At 47.2% G+C, this 17,819-nt stretch overlaps 1 protein-coding gene and 1 non-coding gene across 8 annotated transcripts in view; both read right to left on the reverse strand.

Annotated features, from left to right (window-relative positions):
* The window catches only part of MTARC1 (mitochondrial amidoxime reducing component 1), a 41,438-nt gene that overhangs the window by 11,971 nt on the left and 11,648 nt on the right, over positions 1 to 17,819 (reverse strand). Inside the window, exons 5-9 of one of the 7 annotated variants that reach the window (XM_066237942.1) lie at positions 17,581 to 17,642; positions 17,421 to 17,492; positions 10,967 to 11,014; positions 7,867 to 8,011; positions 3,132 to 3,260 (exon numbers count right to left, since the gene is read on the reverse strand). In XM_066237942.1, coding sequence (XP_066094039.1) covers positions 7,924 to 8,011; positions 10,967 to 11,014; positions 17,421 to 17,492; positions 17,581 to 17,642 — 270 coding nt within the window. In that variant the 3' untranslated portion in view covers positions 3,132 to 3,260; positions 7,867 to 7,923. Of the gene's footprint in view, positions 1 to 2,860; positions 3,261 to 7,866; positions 8,012 to 10,966; positions 11,015 to 11,197; positions 12,821 to 13,810; positions 13,981 to 17,420; positions 17,493 to 17,580; positions 17,643 to 17,819 lie in introns of those variants that run through there. The other 6 variants (XM_066237962.1, XM_066237912.1, XM_066237921.1 and 3 more) reach the window with 6 other exon arrangements.
* Positions 2,537 to 2,659, reverse strand: LOC136321338 (U6atac minor spliceosomal RNA). Its single transcript, XR_010728599.1, has one exon. It is a non-coding gene; the product is annotated as a U6atac minor spliceosomal RNA (small nuclear RNA).

Below are 17,819 nucleotides of genomic sequence, written 5' to 3' on the forward strand. Positions count from 1 at the left end.
ATAAACTGAGGAACAAAATAGAAACAGAGGCATGGATACTTGGAGCAGACTGACAGCTGTCAGAGGGCAGAGGGGTGAGGGGACTGGACAAAAAGGAGAAGGGATTAGGCAAAAAGCATATATACATAACACATAGACACAGACAGCAGTATGGTGACAGCCAGAGGGAGAGGCGGTGGGGGAGGTAGAGGTGGGCAGAGGGGGCATGAACCGGCACAGAGACTTTGCTTGAGGCGATGGGCACACGATGCCCTGGGCAGATGGTGTTTTGTGGAATTGTACACTTGAAACCTGTATGGTTTTGGGAACCAATGTCACCCCAATACATTCAATTAATAAAAAAACATACAAGCCAGCAGAGCCTCATGCACACATGAGGAACTATCGTTGTCATATGACACGTGTCATGTTACTATCATCATCTCTGTTCTATGGGTGCCTGGACGAAGTCCCAGGAGGGTTAGGAATCCTGTCCCTGATCACACAGCCAGAGCTGGGCTGGGACAGGTTCCTTTCCTGTCACCTGCCAGTTCCATCCTACCTGTCTCCCGAGGTCCAAAGTTTCTCCAAGGGAACTGGTTCATGTTGACACAGGAAGCTGGAGCACTGCCCTCTGGCAGGCAAGCAGACCTGGACATCAGTGTGGGACCAATGTCATCATTTCTGGGTGCGACCCAAGGAAAGAAAAGCTTCCTACAGGTCAACAACACTGCTACTGAGCACTCTTGACCTGTGACCCTATAGTGACCCCAACATTCAGCCTCTCAAGGCATGGGGGCGCTAGGCATGTAGCCTTGGCTCTTGGCACCAGTAGAGGTGGAGGCTTGTGGAAAGCCAACCAACTGTGGCAAGTTCACGGCCGAGGGGAAGGTGCAGGGCCAGCAGCTGGTTTTCAGAACCAGCCCCCAGGCTGTTGTCCCCAGAAGAGATCTCAGGGGAGACCTCATTCCTGAGCACAAAACAAAAGGGTGGTAAGGGAGGAAGCAAGTGAAAACGGCTTATATCATTTATTTATTCTTTCTCCCTCATTTCCGCTTAGGCTCCTTTATCCCAAGTCCCCCTGCCTCTGGTCCCCCCCCTCATCTGACTAATAGCCTCCCACGTGAGCAGCCCACCCCCCTCTGCCCCTAATCACTTCTCCAGGCTGGCTCAGGGCTGCATTTACCCCTACAGGGTTTCCGTAGGTGATGACTGCAGAGCAGTCCCTCCCGGCTGTCCCTGCTGTCCTGGGGGGTGCCTATTTACAGCTAGCCAAGAATTCTAAACTCTCCCAAGAATGTGAGTGTCCTGAGGTGTCTCACCTACCCCCACAGCTGACCCAGCCTCCTGGTAAGCAACACCTCACCCTCATGTTCCCCCTGCCCAGTCTTTTAAGCATGTGACTGTTCCAAATAGAAGGATGGGAGACAAGGTCCCAAGGTCATTTCTTCAAGGTGAGTCACTCACTGACAAATACCTCCTCTGAGGATTGCAGGGAGGGACCTCCAGAGGCCACCAATCCAGGTCTCCTTGACAGGCCTCGTCAAGCAAGGTCCCACAGGAAGGGGACACTGTGTCCCCTGGTAGCCCTCCTCACGGAGCACGCACCCACACCACCACATTCACACGCTGCAGGGCTGATAGTGTAACACTCAGAAAACGTCTCTACCTCATGGGGTGATTGTCTTTTGACTTTGTGTTGCTTTGGAGTGCACGTTCAGAAAAGTACACAAGTCACAAACTCAATAAAGGTTCACAAAGTGGACACACAGAGGTAACTACAATAGCTCAAACCAGTTCGAGAATCTCTCCTACATCCAGAAGGTCTGTCTGTCTTATATCTCAACCCAACCACTGTGCTCCTCCCTGACAGCAGCCCCTGGCCACCACTGTCCTGACGTCCACTGCCAGAGGCCAGCTGAGCCTGGTTTAAGATGCGGGGGTCCACAGGTGCACAGAAGAGACGCCAATTTTCCTTCCTCGACAGCATCTGGGAAGGCGGGGAGCTCACTGAGCCCAATCTGGGTGCTCTATTTTATTTCAAACTGCCAAGATCTCTGAGTACTTAACACCACATACCCAGTGAGGAATTTGGGGGAGTTATCTTGGAGGGGGGACTTAGCAGTGCAGAATGCCAAGTGTGCGGGGAAACGTGGAGTGAGATAAAAGGGCGGAGGCATTGGAGGGAGGCGGGGCTGCCCGGAGCTGAGGCCGCAGCAGGCTGAAACACGTGAGGGTATTTTGACCGTAAAGAGAGCTGAGCCGCCTTTTGCCCACACTCACCTCGCTCCACTTCTTCCCTAACATCTAGACACAGTTTTAAGCAAAGCCACACCTTTGACCCCTTGGCCTTAAACAGGCAGAGAACAGCATAAAGTATAATAATGTGAGCCTAGTGTGTAATTCCTATTTCTGGGGTGTGTTAGAATACACATGACATAAAATGTACGATTAGTGACATTTAGTATAGTCACAATATTCTGCACCACCACTGACTTGGTCCAGAGTATTTCTGTCACCCCAGAAGGCAAACTTGCAAATCAGTCACTCTCCTTTTTCAAAACAATGGTTTGATGTCACCAAGTCCGTGACAATGTCTTAACTGTGTGTTCTACAGGCCCGGGGGCTCTTTGCGCCCTTGTCGAGGGGCCGGCTAAGCTTCTCAATTTTTAAATTTTCTAGTGGCCCTGTTCAAAAGGTAAAAAAAGGAATGAATGAAATTAATTCTAATAATTAGTGTAACCCAATTTATTTCAAGGGTTATCATTGCAACATGTCATCATGACAAAAAATAATTGCTGATATAGCAGCCGCTTTTTTCTTTGTACAAGTCTTTGAAGTCTTGTGTGTATCTGACACACATAGCACGTCCGACTCAGCCCTGCCTCATTCAATGCCTCCATGTGGCTGACGGCCAGCGTGTGAGACAGTCACCCTAAATCACCTTCTCAAAAGGTGATTATTGCATCCATAAACGTTCCCAGGCTGTAGTCTTATTTTAAATATGAATTTATTTTCTTAATTATAAAAAATAATGTTTGGAAATAACAGGAAGAAAAAGTACCCATGACCGCCAACACTAGAAAAAAATTATGATGACTTTGCAACACTTGGTATGCTAGGACTTCTTCGTTGACCTTTTCGTGTCACTGTCTGCAGCATGTAGCGGCACAACCGTCACAGGAAGCTGGAGGACTGGGATCAATGGACCGGCTACCAGAGGAAAACGTGAAGTTTCTCCCAGGATCGAGGTTGTCATTACACAGGGCCACAGACATGACCTGGGTAATGAGAAAGTGGGTGAACTAGCTTTTGACTAAGATCTCTCCCAACCCAAACATTCCAGGGAGTTAGGATCCCATTCATCCCCTCCACCCGACAGACAGAGAGACAGATAGATACACACACACAGAGCCCAGGTCTCCACTGTCACCCCCAGAACAGCCTGCAAAGGAGCAAGACGGCCTCTACCAGCCTAGCAAGCTTGCTGGGCACACAGACAGCTCAACAGAACTTGAATTTAGCATAAATGGTCAGAAAGAAGAAAACCTAGCTAAAACCAGACTCAGTATCCAACACAATAAAAAGTTTTTTTGTTGTTTTTTTTACATTCCCAGCAGCTTCATGCCATCATGGCCCAAGCTGAAACAAATGTGCCATTTCATACATTTATAACAGCATCTGATTTAACGTTATACAGTTTTGCTTCATCCCAAACCAGAACAAATACTTTCAGATTTACGACATCCTTCTATTCGGAGACCTAAGGTATCATATAGTTAATACCATGGCCCTTCCAAAGCCCGGGGAAAAGCTTTATAATTCTTCGGGCCTGAAGATTCCTGAGAGACAGGTTATTTTAGAGAAGGATTTAAGGTTTTAAAGTGCTCGATGATGCCTGAAATTCATCTTTTCCAGTACACATACAAAGAGTTTCTCCTGAAGCTTGGCTGGGAGGTGGAAGGAGAGAAAAACCAGTGGGCACACAACCTCCCCGGCTCTTAGACAGCGGGCAATCACTCATCAGTGTTCTGAATCCTAACCTTGTCTTAAAAACAAAACAAAAAACCCCATACCATTGGCTGTCATGTTCTCTACGTTGTTGATGTTCTAGTTTGAGCTTCTTACTTATCGGTTGATTCATTAAAAGACACTAATTGATTTTTGAAAAGGAGCAGATATTATTACAAAGCATCCTTTCTCGTTTATCGATGCCTCTTATGCACATACAGGCATTTGGTACAAATTTTTACACAATTGTTATGCCCCAAGTATAACCCCTTTCTGGCTAAATTAAGTCAGGATTAGCTTATGATAGGGTCGTTAGCTCAACTGCTTGGAGGCCCAAGATAATAGGTACCCTGCCACCAAATCTTCGTTGTTTCAAGGCACAGATGGTCCCCCATACATCCCAAAATGGGCATGTTCTTACCCATGATATATTCGAGTGAGTTTTATTTTTCTAAGAGAGCCAGTATTTACACATCATTAAAGAGAATGTCAACACTACAGTGGGGTAAGAATGTGTGGAGAACTTGATCTACAGAAAGTCAGGTAAGTGTTTACAACAGTCAGGTCCTTATTAAAAAAAAAAAGAGAGAGAGAGAGTGAATTCCTGGGTCCCTCTGAAGACCCACTTTGGGATGTCTGAGTATCAGATACAGAAATATCCACTTGAAGCAAGGTTTCCAGGATATAGTACCGCTTACATACACCAGTTTTAAAATTTCTTTCATGACATCATTAGCAAAGTTTTCAAAACAAGATTGTAGGATTCAACCAGTTTTGGGAACTACCACTCTTTGGATTAATTCTTGCTAAACTCATTGACTGGCAAGATCAATTGCATTTAGCAGCATGTGGCCAGAAGGCAAAAGCCTTGAGTTCTAATTCTAACCCATCACCTTTAACTCCAGGCAAGTTACTTAACCTTATCAACCTCACTGACGGGATTTAGGCAATTAGGGAAGAGTGTGATTATCATTCTGAAGCAGCTTACAAAAGGCTTTTTACATGCATCTGACCTCCCTGGATTGTCAGAAAGAACAAACAGCACACGGGGTGGAAGCCCTCTACAGACTTCATGTGCTCTATGTATGCATGTAAAACACAATTAGAATTAGACGCACTTGTAGATTTTTTTAAAAGTCCTAATTATTTATTTTTTATATCAAAATATCTATTTATCACTGATAAAAGCTAGGCTGGAGAATATGACATAGGGCTATAGAAGCAATGGAATTTCTAAGATGGGTCAGTACAGTCCATTACATTCTTCAAGACCTTTCTGTAGTCAAGAAGAGAAACGTAGATCTTGTATTTTCCAAATCAAATTATTTCTAGCCACACTGATCAACACAATCTATCGAGGTTTATGCAGTGAAACCCAGTGATATACGGGCACCCTGACAATAAGATGTTCTGCACTTGAACTGAAATCCTCTCAAAATATCAAACTACCAGGGAGTCCCAAGGTTGAAAGTAAATCCCCTTACAAGTTAAGGTCCAAGGAATTAAAACAAACAAAAAATTAAAGCCTGAAGTTCAATGATCTCACCCTCAATCAAAATTGAGTTCTAAGACATTATGTTCCAATTTCTTATTCTCTTTAGTCTCAGCAAGAAAAGCTCTGGGTGTTCTGGGTGGGGTGGTGTTGTTTTCAATGGCTGAGGCCTGGACTCTCTTTCCAGGAAAGGCCCTTAAGAGTTTAGATTAGTTCAACTCCAAGTCTCTGATGTATCTCACTTGATTTTTTTTTCTTGTTTTTTAATTGTGGTTATATACACTTATAATATACCCTCTTCACCATTTTTAAATGGCATAATGCAGTGTACTACATACAGTCACATTGTTGTGCAACCATCACCATCATCCGTCTCCAGAACTCTTTTCATCTTGCAAAACTCCAACTATGTCCCCATTAAACAATAATTGCCATTCTCCTCTCCCCCAGCCCCTGGAAGTTACCATCCTACTTTCTGTCTCTATGAATCGGACTATTCTGGGCTCCTTGTATAAATGGAGTTATACAGTATTTGTCTTTTTGTGTCTGGCTTATTACCTTTAAGCATAATGTCCTCAAGGTACATCCATATTGTAACACGCATCACAATGAACTTCCTTTTTAAGTCTCGATTATATTCCATTGTACAGATGGACCACATTTTGTCTATTCCCTCATCTGTTGATAGACACTTAATTTGCTTCCATCTTTGGCTTTTGTGAATGGTGCTGCTATGAACATGGAAGTCTGTGCCTTACTTTTTTTTTTTTATTCAGTGAGAGGAGGGAGGCAGAAAGACAGATTCCCACATGTGCCCTGACAAAGATCCACCCAGCAAGCCTAGTAAGGGGTGATCTGGGGCGTTGCTTTGTTGCTCAGCAACCGAGCTCTTCTTAGCACCTAAGATGTAGGCTATGGAGCCATTCTCAGCTCCTCGAGCCAACTCACTCTCATCGAGCTGTGGCTGCAGGAGGGGAAGAGAGAGAGAGAGAGAGAGAGAGAGAGAGAGAGAAATGAAAGGAAGAGGGGTGGAGAAGCAGATGGGCGCTTCTCCTGTGTGCCCTGACTGGGAATTGAACCAGGACACCCACACGCCAGGCCAATGTTCTACCATTGAGCCAACTGGCCAGGACCCATGTCTCACTTTTTAAAGAGATCAAAACATTTAAACCACACAGGGTATCACCGACAAAATTTCAAAAATAATTCAACTCCTAGTCCCAGAGACATTCCAGGCAAAATCCTATTAATAACACCCAACATGTGTTGTTGGCAAAGGCCATACTGAGTCAGAAGGGAAGACTTATCTGAAAAGATTCTTCTTAGGGAAGAAGGGTAAATGGTCTTATTTGACGTGCTCATCACTCATTGCCAGGTGACTACAATCCCCAGGGAGGTCAACTGTGGCACTGTGTTTATCATATCCTGGGAGGCGAATTCACCCCTGCAACCAGTCTGCTTTCTCAGCGAGGAGCGGACACGTGACTGCCTGAAACACATTGCCATGGTTCAAAATCAAAACATAACTAACAAGGGTTTCTCAGACGAGGATTTATATCCTGCCTGAGAAGCTTAAAATATGGCCACCACGAATAAAGGCCAGTGCTTCTGAGTGTGACAGAACAAAGAGGAAGGCAGAGTGTTTGATCCGCCTGCAGCCCATGCCCAGAACACCAGCTGCCAGCACGTGGACTGCCAACTGGAATGATGCTCCGAGTCAAAAACATCTGAGGGAGGGAAAGGGATGCCTCCCACCCAAAGACCAATGTTGGGGTGAGGGAGGCTTAAGATAATTAAAACTCTAAGAAGCCATGGAATTCAAGGAAATGTGGTTGGGCAATACACCGCTAAGACTTGAAATCTTCATTTTGTTTCTTTTCAAAATCCCGGTGAGCATCCTGAGAAGAATGTCTTTAAGAACTAAGATTCACCCCACCATGCACTAATGGCGTCCAGAAACTGTGTGAACAATCTTACTCGACGTCCCAAGACGTTTATATCTGTCCAATGTGAAACCAGAGGGGGAGACGTTCATTTTCTCAGCCGTCTGATAGTAGGTATACAAGATGTCTCAGCCCCACAAAAAGCTCCAAATATATTCTCCAGGACTTCAACAGCCTTAAAATATAGACTTGCATTTATCTTGGCCACATTAACGAGATCTGTTTGACCAATACATTTATATTTATGACGACTAAGGGCAGATTACGGCTGTTAAAATTTGTCCCTGGGACATGAAAACACTCCTCTGTCATTAATACATTTTGTAATATAAACTATGATGTCAGGTCAACGTAAAGGGTAAAAACGTTCCGAAAGTATGCACACATCATTTTTTTAAAGCAATTGAGCCTAATGGAATAACAAAGGTCATCATAACAAACCATTACAGCCTTGGTCTTGGCAACTCTAGCCCCAGAAGAATCTCCAAGAAACGATCATCATTCCTCCAATGTTATGGCATCCAGACGACAGGAATGGCTCGCAAATGAGTCATACGGGCTCAGATCCTCGGTAGCTATGTGAGCGCTGGAAGATCAATTATTCATGTGTTTACAGAGAGCTTTCTTGGTTGATGTTAACCAGAGCCGCTTGCAAAGAAGAGTTCTCCAGCTGTCCTCGGCCGTCCCGGGCCTCCGACTAATGAGCCGCTCTAATTGCTAGGCAGGTCATCTGGAAGGTGCCCCTCCCCAAGACCAAGCAAATACAATCTGTCCAAGACTTTATGAGGTGTAAAAATAGGCATCTAAAATAAGGAGGACAGCAATGCTTGATTGACAATACTCCCAGCAGACCCCAGAGAGAGACAGGAGTCAGGCTTGACTAAGAGCCCACAGGGCCCCACTGGGACTGGGGTCTGGACTTGCAGACACAGGTCAGGGATGGGTGGAGGGGAGAGAGAAGGGAACCAAAGAGATAAATCAGGGCCTGTGGGCTTATGAGGGAGGTAGAAGGAAAAGCAGTCTAGAACATTCCATGAAGGTTAGGGACCAAGACTGAGGACCACCAAGGGCCATTAGATCAGGTTGGTTAATAACCAAACGTGAGTGAATTGGCCCCACCCATTAGCCTTGGAAGAAGTAGGATGGGAAGTCATTTCTCAGCCCCTCTGTTACTTAATACAACCTATAACCTGGCAGGCAGACTAATAATGTGATTAAGGCAGCTCCTTCTCCTCAGCTAGAGGCAGAGCGTGGAACCAGGGCACCACCCCCCCGGCCCCTATTGGCTATGTTTGAGGGACAGCTGGGTCAGTCAAAGCTGTGGCCTGGGCCTCCTCCCCCGAAGAGAGAGCCGACATTGAGATCCCTCAGATACATTTTTAAAAACATACATTTTTATTAACCCAGTTCCAAAAACATTTGTGGTGCCGAGCCAGATTCTTCCCCTTGCTGGAAACGGGGTAAGTCAAGATGCTATCATAACTCACTTGTCCATCTCTAAGAACATGGTGGAAGCAAATAGTGTCTGCTGTGGCTGATACGAGATCATAGCATAAAGTGCATGTTTATGTCCCGCCAGGGGCAATAGGAGCCCTGTGGTCATTGTGCTTCCTGTTGTGGGGGCAACTCTGTTTGGGAGGAGTTGCCCCAGGAGGTAAGGCTAGCAGACGAGAAGATGGTGCCCCCCCCCCAGCACACTGAGCATCCTGGACCACTTACCTTATGTGGTGTGGATGGAAGGCAAGAACAGAGAGTCAGTGCCCCACTTCTCACCCAAATCCATCCGATCCATCTCTGAATGCAGCTTAGAAAAGGAGACCAAAGAATAAGACTGCTTCTCCCTAAGACTAGGAGAGCTGGTCTAAGATACCCTCTCCACACCTCTCATCTGTCACCAAGGGAGAAGACGAGAGGAAGGACCTCAAGAGAGGCCTCCCCCATGTGACCTGGGGCCTTTTAACCTCCTCAGCTTTTCCATGGCCTCCTCTCCTGTGAACCACAATTCCTTGCCCTGGCCAGCTCCCCAGAGCCCACGGCAGTTTTCTCAAAGGGGATCAGAAACAGAACGCCCTCAGGGAGGGTGGTGGACATGCCGGCGGAACTCTTCCCCACAGGTCTCCTTTGCAGAGAGGAGTGAGGTGTGCAAGGCACCGAAAGTCACCGGCCTGCAGACTTCTTTGAGGGGCGTCCTTCCAGGCCAACTTCCATAACTGCACAGACCAATCAATTCAGGGGAGCGCACTGTCACACCTGGTCCAAGAGCCACTCTGGCACCTCTGAGTGACCCTTACTTCTCTGCTGTTCACTCTTCAGGATTGTTTGAACTTGTCACACTCTCAGAGTTCTGGGGGCACCTGCCTGGCATGCCAGCATGGTAGTAACAGCCCCACAGATGGTTTCCCAGTCACATTTGGCCAGGCAAGCTCCTGGCCTCCGCCCATAGTTCAACCAACCGGGCAGTCCGCCCACAGGCATAACCCCTTGCCCTAGCCCTAAATCACTAGAGGGGAGGGAAAGGAGAAAGATCTCATCGCTGGACCACTGCCCCACTTCCGGTAGCCCACCTGGGTTTCCTGCTTCTATTTCCTGGTTGCAAATTTCTAAATTCTTCTGCAGAGCCCCTCCACCGCCTGCCCAGGGCCCCCCACACTGTCCTTTGTAAGGTGTCCAGCTCTGGCTTTGTAACCTTGCGTGACTGTGACCAGAAGTCGCCACCCACAACGAAGCACCCATCTAGGCTGGAGGTTTGGACCTCGTCCATCCACCAGCTGCAGCTCGAAGACCTTTCTGAGAGGCCAGGATGGGCTATATCCCTGATCCTATACTTCAAGCACAACTGTGTGCAAATGTTCAGTATCCAGAATAAATGAGACATCAGCCCTGCCGTTAGCATTAACCAACTCATAAACATAAAATAAACACAAGTAAATGGTTTTCAAATCTCACTGGCAGAAAGCTTCGCAGATTCTAGAGGTCACTGGAACCTCTCTCTTTGATTCAGAATCAACTCCACACTCTGAGGAACAGAAGGTTCCCCCCAAAATGAGGAGAGTGTCCTAACACCTCCTCCAATTTGAGGATTATGCTGCAAGGCAGAGGACGATGGGGTCTGCATACAATGTGGTTTTGCACAGACCGGGTCACAGGGAAAGTGGGTTACAGTTCACAGGGGTTAAAAATTGACGTCTAAGACATTTAGCTTGCCACTGGTTACAGGTCTCGGAACAGCCACCAAAGTGACCTTGAGTTTCTCATTGGTTCCTAACTACCAGTTACTCTCACAAAGCCAACATTCACATGGTTTCTTAAATCCTGCGGGCTTTTCCTCGTGGGCTGCCGAGGTCCTGCTAGTGACAATGCTGGCTGAATTCTTATTTTTGCCTCCATCTAGGTGTAGTTTCAACATATAGTGGATTTCTTGGGAAAGCAGATGGGCCAGGTTATTGGGTTAATTCCTCACCTCATACCAAATGTGCAGAAAGCCAACTGCAACAATTCACCGTCCAGAAAACATATATATTGATACATATGGTAATGTTACCTCAGAGCTGGGCTCCATTCCAGTGATTTCTGACCCCGTTTACAAAACCTGTGAAAAATGCACAGCTTTTAGTAAGAGCACATTCACTGGACAGTCCTTCAAAATGGGTGGTTGGCCCAAGGAGGCTGTCTGTGGGCAAACCCATCTGTGGGAGACCCGGCATTGTCCATTCATCAGTCGGCTGTCCAAGGCTGCTTCTGCACCAAGAATTTAGTAAGATCGGAAACTAGCCAATGTAGCTTCGTTTTATTTACATTTTTTTGAAACATTTCTTTCATGACTTCATTAGCTTCCTAATACAATCAAAGGACAAAATGGCCATGGCATACTTCATCAGGATTTAGTTAGATAATTTCATCAACAGGAAAGATTAGGTAGTGGTTTTTAAATGAACGGATCTATGTGTCCCTTTCATTCTGTCAAAGGTCTTCGGTGGTTTGTTTCTAATCATGTGTCTTCTCCTCTGTGGATGTTCCTCACCCTGAACTTGAAGGGGAGCATCCAGTCATGAATTGATGAGACCAGCAAGGATCCAGGAGGACCCCATGACAGTACAGAGACCCTTTTAGGAAATCATATGACTCTAGCAGAGAAGCAGAAATCACCTGTAGGGTGCCTGCCAAGGAAGGAAGGAAGGAAGGAAGGAAGGGAGAGAGGGAGGGAGGGAGGGAAGGAAAGAGGATATTCTAAAATAGAAAACTAAAACTCATCCACAGGTATTTTTTCAATCTTTTCAACAGCATGGGCTGAGCTGCCCTTCAACACCACTAGATGGCACCATCTCCTTTCAAGAAGGTTCTTTTTTGCTCTTACCTGAAGTGTGTGTGTGTGTGGGGGGGGGGGGGGTGCGCCATCATTTATTACCTGGGCAACATCAAACAGCGTCTCAGACAGCATCAAACCAGGGCACTCCCCCTCTCCAGTGCAACTCTTCACTCTCAGGTCAGGAGATATATTTGCTATTCTGCCTCATGGCAAGGATGTTTTTGTTGTTTTGCTTCTCACATAGTTCGTATCAGAGTGTGACAGCAATGTTGCTCTCATGAGTTAATTGTCCAGTCTGACGTTCCTGCTGTCCCACAGCCCAGAGGCACTGTGTGCTGCGAAGGACTCATCAAATCCTCACAGACCCTGTCTGAGAAGCACTGCGCCAGACCCAATAAGGGCTATGGTCCTTATGTGTTTCCTGAAGGTCATGTTCTTTATGCCCTTACCAAAGCTAGCCTGGGGCGTGGGGAGAAAAGCAAAGTGACATTCCAGCCTTATCTGGGGAGCTATTTGGTTTCCATTGCATGCCCAGTGCATGTAGTAATATTAAAACCTTCCAGAACATTCCTCTCACTCACTCACTCTTCCTCTTTCTCTTCTCTTTCCCTAAGGAGTGGTAATGAGATGATGGAGGTTAGTGCTCTGGGTAGATTAACAAAGAAGAAGGAGAAAGAATTATTCAACAATCATACATAGTTAAACATGGAGCTTTCAGAATCTTGTCATTTAAGTGACTTCCTGAGGTCCGACTTAATTATTGACACTATATTTCTTTGTTTTGAGCACCAGGACACTGAAAGCCTGGTGAGACACAAAGAAGTCCAAAAGAGGAAGACTTGGAAATCCCAGGTCTAAAGAAAAGGCAGAGGTGTCCATTCTAAAACATTGTACGTCAAGTGTTGGCATTTCTGAGGATATTGTTTTAAAGGCATCTGATAGTCCAGGACCTGTGATTCCTCTTAGTGGCCCAGCAGGTACACAGGGTCTCCCACTCTGATGGTCCCTGGGTTTTCCAGAACAAAATACTGTCCAAAGAGAGGTGATTTTCCATATAATTTCTGCTCGGAAGGGTCACACAGGCGATAACTATAGTGGGAGAGAGATCATGATGAGTCACAGACACAAAGATGCAAGAAGAGCTCAACCAGCAGGTGGTTTCCTCTGGGCTAAGGCAAGAGTCCACCCCCAGCCCTGTTGCCCAGCTCCAGAGAGCGCCATTCCCATCCAAGTCTAACAGAACAGCGCCTCCTGGTGCACACACTACAGAAGTGCAATCAACCACCATATCCCTTCATCTTTTCTCTAGAAGTTGGTTCCCTGTACTTGGTATGTTTCGACATGCTATCATCCCCCCCTCCCAGACTTCTCTCCTCCTGACTCCTCATGTCTGTCACCAGAACCCTGTTCTATTAGTCATCTGGAGCCCATCTCCTGTACCTTTGCCCTGGCTGTCCACAGCTTGTCCATGCTTGCCAGTCCTGATGTTCTTCCTGCTCCCCACCATTTGAATTTGCTCCCATCTCCCACTAGCCCAAGCTTGCTTCAAGCATGCTCAGACAATGGGACTAACTTCTCACCCCCCTTCTCTTCTTCCTTCTCTCTCCCCCTCCCTTCTAGTTCATTGTTGACACTACACTATATTACTTTAATTCTGCTCTCTTCTGATCATTCTAGGCTCAGAAATTTTTAATGGCCCTCCAGTGCCTAAAGAGTAACATTCCAACTCTTCACCAAGCATGCAAGGGCCTCCACCTGGCCCTCGCCAGCCTTTTCAAACCTGTCACCCCCAGCTCCTTACGTGTTCCTAAGCAGCTCTGCCCTGGACTCCTTGATGTCCTGTCTGTCCCCTTTGCATTCTACTGGCTCGGTGATTGCTGAGATCCCCTCCCAGCTCCCCATGTGTTAGAATCCTACTTGTCCTCAAGGCCCAGCTCAAAGGGCACACCTCTCAGGGAGGAAGCCCAGGGAGGAACTGACAGGCAGAGTTCTATGCCCACGCTCTGACAGTTTATAAAGAACATCACACATATGCCTTCTTAATCTCTACCACAAGCCTTCATGGGAATTACTGCTGTCTCCATTTTACAGGTGGGTCTCGGAGGAGTCACCGACCTGCCAGATCTAAGTTGGTCAGGGCGAGGCTGGAACCCAGAACTGGCTGACTCTGTAGCCAGGATCTTCCCGCCAGGGATGTGACCTCTGGGCATCTACAGCCCTCCTGAGTGCATGCAGAGACCTGGGGAGAACTGAGATGGGGAGGCTTATCTAGAGGAAGGTGGAGCCACTCAGGGGTCTCCCCAAATCCTGCTCATCAACCACATACTTCACACTCACTCCCCCACCAGGTCACTCTGCGGTGGGGGACCCAACGAGCCCTTCACACTACATGGGGTTGGTTTGTACAAGCACAACTCTGATCATCTGGTTTGCAGGTGACGGTCCATGTGACAGTCCATCTCCCTATCTTGGAATAGAAATGGAAGTACTACGGGAGTACAGAAGTGGCTCTCGATGGCTCCGCCTGTCATGGCTTCCCTAGGAGTCATCTGGCCCTGCTCACCCTCCCGCACTCTTGCCCCACCTCCAGTTCCTCCTAAAACTACCCCTGCAGGGCTGCAGGTAGGAAGACTTCATAAACGCGATCAGCAGCGCCCTCTTGTGGGCATGAGGAGGCATGGTAAGCGGTTACAAATTGCTGTGCACACCAGGCTTTTGTTCAACAGACCAAACAGTATTTTCTCGTACATGGATCTTGTATGATTTTTTTCAAATATATTTTTTGGGGAGATTAATAAATTATAAATCATTTAAAAGCTTATTTCCTTGCATATTTTTTCTTACAGTGAATACAAAACAGACAACTACTCCAATGAGCAGGAGGCCCAAGCCATTTTGTTTAGCTTAGACAGAGGTCTCCACACATCAGGGGTGCAGTGTGAGCGGAATCCCTCTTACCTGGAGAGTGCTGTGCACCAGGAAGGCCTTCTCCTTACCTACAGTGCCTGGTTTACTCGATAACTGGTCAGTGCCCCGGCCTCTACTACGTAGGGCCTCTGGTCATTGTGGGGTCCCCGCCAGGGTCACAGGCCCCTGCTGAGACCTCATTACCTGCCTCCTCTATGGCCAGAAGACCTAACCAGTGCTGTGACAGTCTACGGAGAGAGGAGTGTCAGAGGCCAGGCCAGTTGGGGCTGGGCTCAGACAACTCCAAAAGGTGTCTCTGGGCTTCTACCCATACAAAGTGTCAAGTTCATCGATGACCATAGCCTACGGTCATGGTATACAATACTTTATCATCCATTTTTTAAAAGTCATATTTATTGCCTTGTTCAGATCAACCAGGACAGGTATTATTAGCCCAATTTTTGCAAATAAAGAAGCGGAGACTACGGGAAGCTAAGTGATCTGTCAATGGCCCACAATGGGCGGTGATGATGCGGCTCGGGGTCGGCTGTGTCACACACCACTCCCCCATCCACCTTGCACTCAACACAGCACAACCTAGCACAAGTGGCCAGTGCCATATGTACTTATTGTCACAGTAATCACTCATCCAACCAAACTGTTGCGCCCACAAAGCAAACGTGGTTCTTCCTTTCTATTCGGAGCAAGATGTTTTGGAAGCAAAGAATAACCTCCCAGATCTGCATGGTAGCCCCTGCTCGTTAAGAAAGAAAAGATTAATTCCATCTTCACAATTTCCTGCCAGTGATAGCCCTCCCCAGAGCCTCCCACCTGACTGCTTTACCAACAAAGGTTCCCCTGCGCCTGTGGCCGGTGGGTGACAAGAAACAGTAGGCCAGGCCAGCAGAGGGGCCTCCCTGCTGAGATCTTGCACTTGGAAGCAACACATCCCTTAGGCACCACAAGGACACAGAGGAGGGAAAACAGTGTGACCTTGGCTTCCTGCCCCCAAGCCGGGAGGGCGCTCTGGACACCACTGTTTGCTTCTCTTCCTGTGATTTATGTCACGCGGCCGGGCCTTGTTCTACCCAATTTATGACCACCTGTCCCAGGAGAACATAAATTACTACCTCTATGGCAGTGTAAACCTCAGTGAGAGACAGAAGACACCTAGGCTGACTGCTTTGTCTGCTGGGGCTCGGGGGCAATTAGGGGGGACTGTGGGGCTGCAGACGTCTGCAGGGGGCCAGAGAGCTGCCTTTTCCCCATGACCCCTGCGCGCCTGCCCTCACTCTGTGTTTGGGATCAATTATCCTCTATAAACACAGGCTCCCAGTGGGGGCAGGGGGGCACTGAAGATTCAGAAGAAGGCTCTCAGGAGGCTACTCCTGCCCAGGCAGACACTATCCCCATCCAGAGGGGAAGGTACCCAACACCAAGCGACGTGTTGGTGGCATAGAGAACAAGATGTATAAAAGGGATGACGGTCAATTCCCCCAGTCACTTGGCTGGTTTGACACAGAATCGTCCAGTCGTGTGGGGCAGAGCTGGGGTTCCCGACAGGAAGGGTCACTCACATCAGCTTCTGAGAGAGAGAGGATGGAAGGGGCGGCAGCAGGATTCACCTTCGGGGGGGGGGGGGTCTAGTCCCACAAACCCCACGTTTCGCTTCCCTCACCTAATGCGCCCTTTCATGGTGGTTCTGAGGCCAGGTTGCCACACTGCCACCTCGGTCCTTCCCCAAGTCCTCCAGGGAGTCAACCTAAGCTGAGGTCACTGCCCTCCATGCCTTCCCCCCACGCTCTACAAGTGACACACCAGGGCACAAGTCAGGGTCAAGGCTGAGGGTCTCAGAGGCTGCAGCGATGAGACCTGGCACTCTACCGTGACGCTGCGCTCAACATGGAGGGATCAATGAAAACGAGCATCCTTAGTTCACTTTCTGAGTCTCACCAATACCTCGTCCCAGATGTGACAGATAACAGCATAGAAGTGCGTGAACCCTGGATTGTACTAGCAAAGGCATGTGGGTTGGTTGTAGGACATTTAGAGATGACAGATAAAAACACGCATATTCTTTTCTCATAATTCTGTGACCCCGAGAGCACCTCCATTGACACTTTGGCTCATAGCCTTCCAGCCTTTTATCTATTCGTGTGCATTTATACAATTTAAAAAGTAAAATCAAAGAAACAAAAAAAGCAAATATGATATAGGCCATTTTGGGGCCAGCTTTTAAAAATTAATGTCATCCTAACTTTCTATGCATTAAGCGTTTTTTCTGTAATTGTCTCTCACTTAAAACATTTTTATTATGAAAATTGTAAAAGAAACATAAAAGTGGAAGAATTGTCATCCAGATTCTACTGATCAAGACTGACACATTTTTCCTGTGTCTTTTTTTTTTTCTTTTACCAAAATAATCTACAGCATGTCCCAAACATCAATGTCATTTCCTCTACATACTTCAAAACATACGGACATTTCTTATATCAACACAATACCATTATCACACCTAATACATTTTTGGTGTCATCTGATACTCATTCTATAATTTAATTTGCCAAAATAACTAAACAATGTTTTTAAAAAAAATTGGTTTGCTTGAATCATAAATTCTCAATGAAAACTAAGATCGTATGTGCGAGCAGGCATTCTAGGACCAAAGCATCCAGGAACATGTCCCAGATTATCAGTCACCAGGACCCTGTCAGCCCCAAGACTGTGTACATGGTGGCATGTCACTGCCTCCTCTTAGAGAAAATAAATGGTCTATTCCTACCTCTTCAGGGTGTCCAGGGGCTCCTTCCTGCTCATGACGCCAGTGTCCGGGTCCACTGTGGTTAAAATACACCTGGACACAGACCCACAGAGCATCATACAAGAGTCGGAGTGACCCTTTCCCGCACCCCCTCTTCCCCGCAGCAGCAGAAGCGCCTTACCTGGTGCAAGCCATCACCCTCTTCAGCTCCACGTCACCGATGAGAAGCTCGCTCCACAAATCCTAGGAGATAGAACACAAAATTCACCTGAGCCCTCACCCTGACTTGTCACATCAAAGATGGCAGACTCTACATTATCCAGAGCAGCCACACACCTTCCTGTCCCTTCTCTCTGTCTTTGATGTTTCCGTTCCTTCACATGTAATGAAATGCTCCCTCTCATCTCATTTGTCAAACTG

This window comes from Saccopteryx bilineata, chromosome 1 (genome assembly GCF_036850765.1).
Source record: "Saccopteryx bilineata isolate mSacBil1 chromosome 1, mSacBil1_pri_phased_curated, whole genome shotgun sequence".
Classification (NCBI taxonomy): Eukaryota; Metazoa; Chordata; class Mammalia; order Chiroptera; family Emballonuridae; genus Saccopteryx; species Saccopteryx bilineata.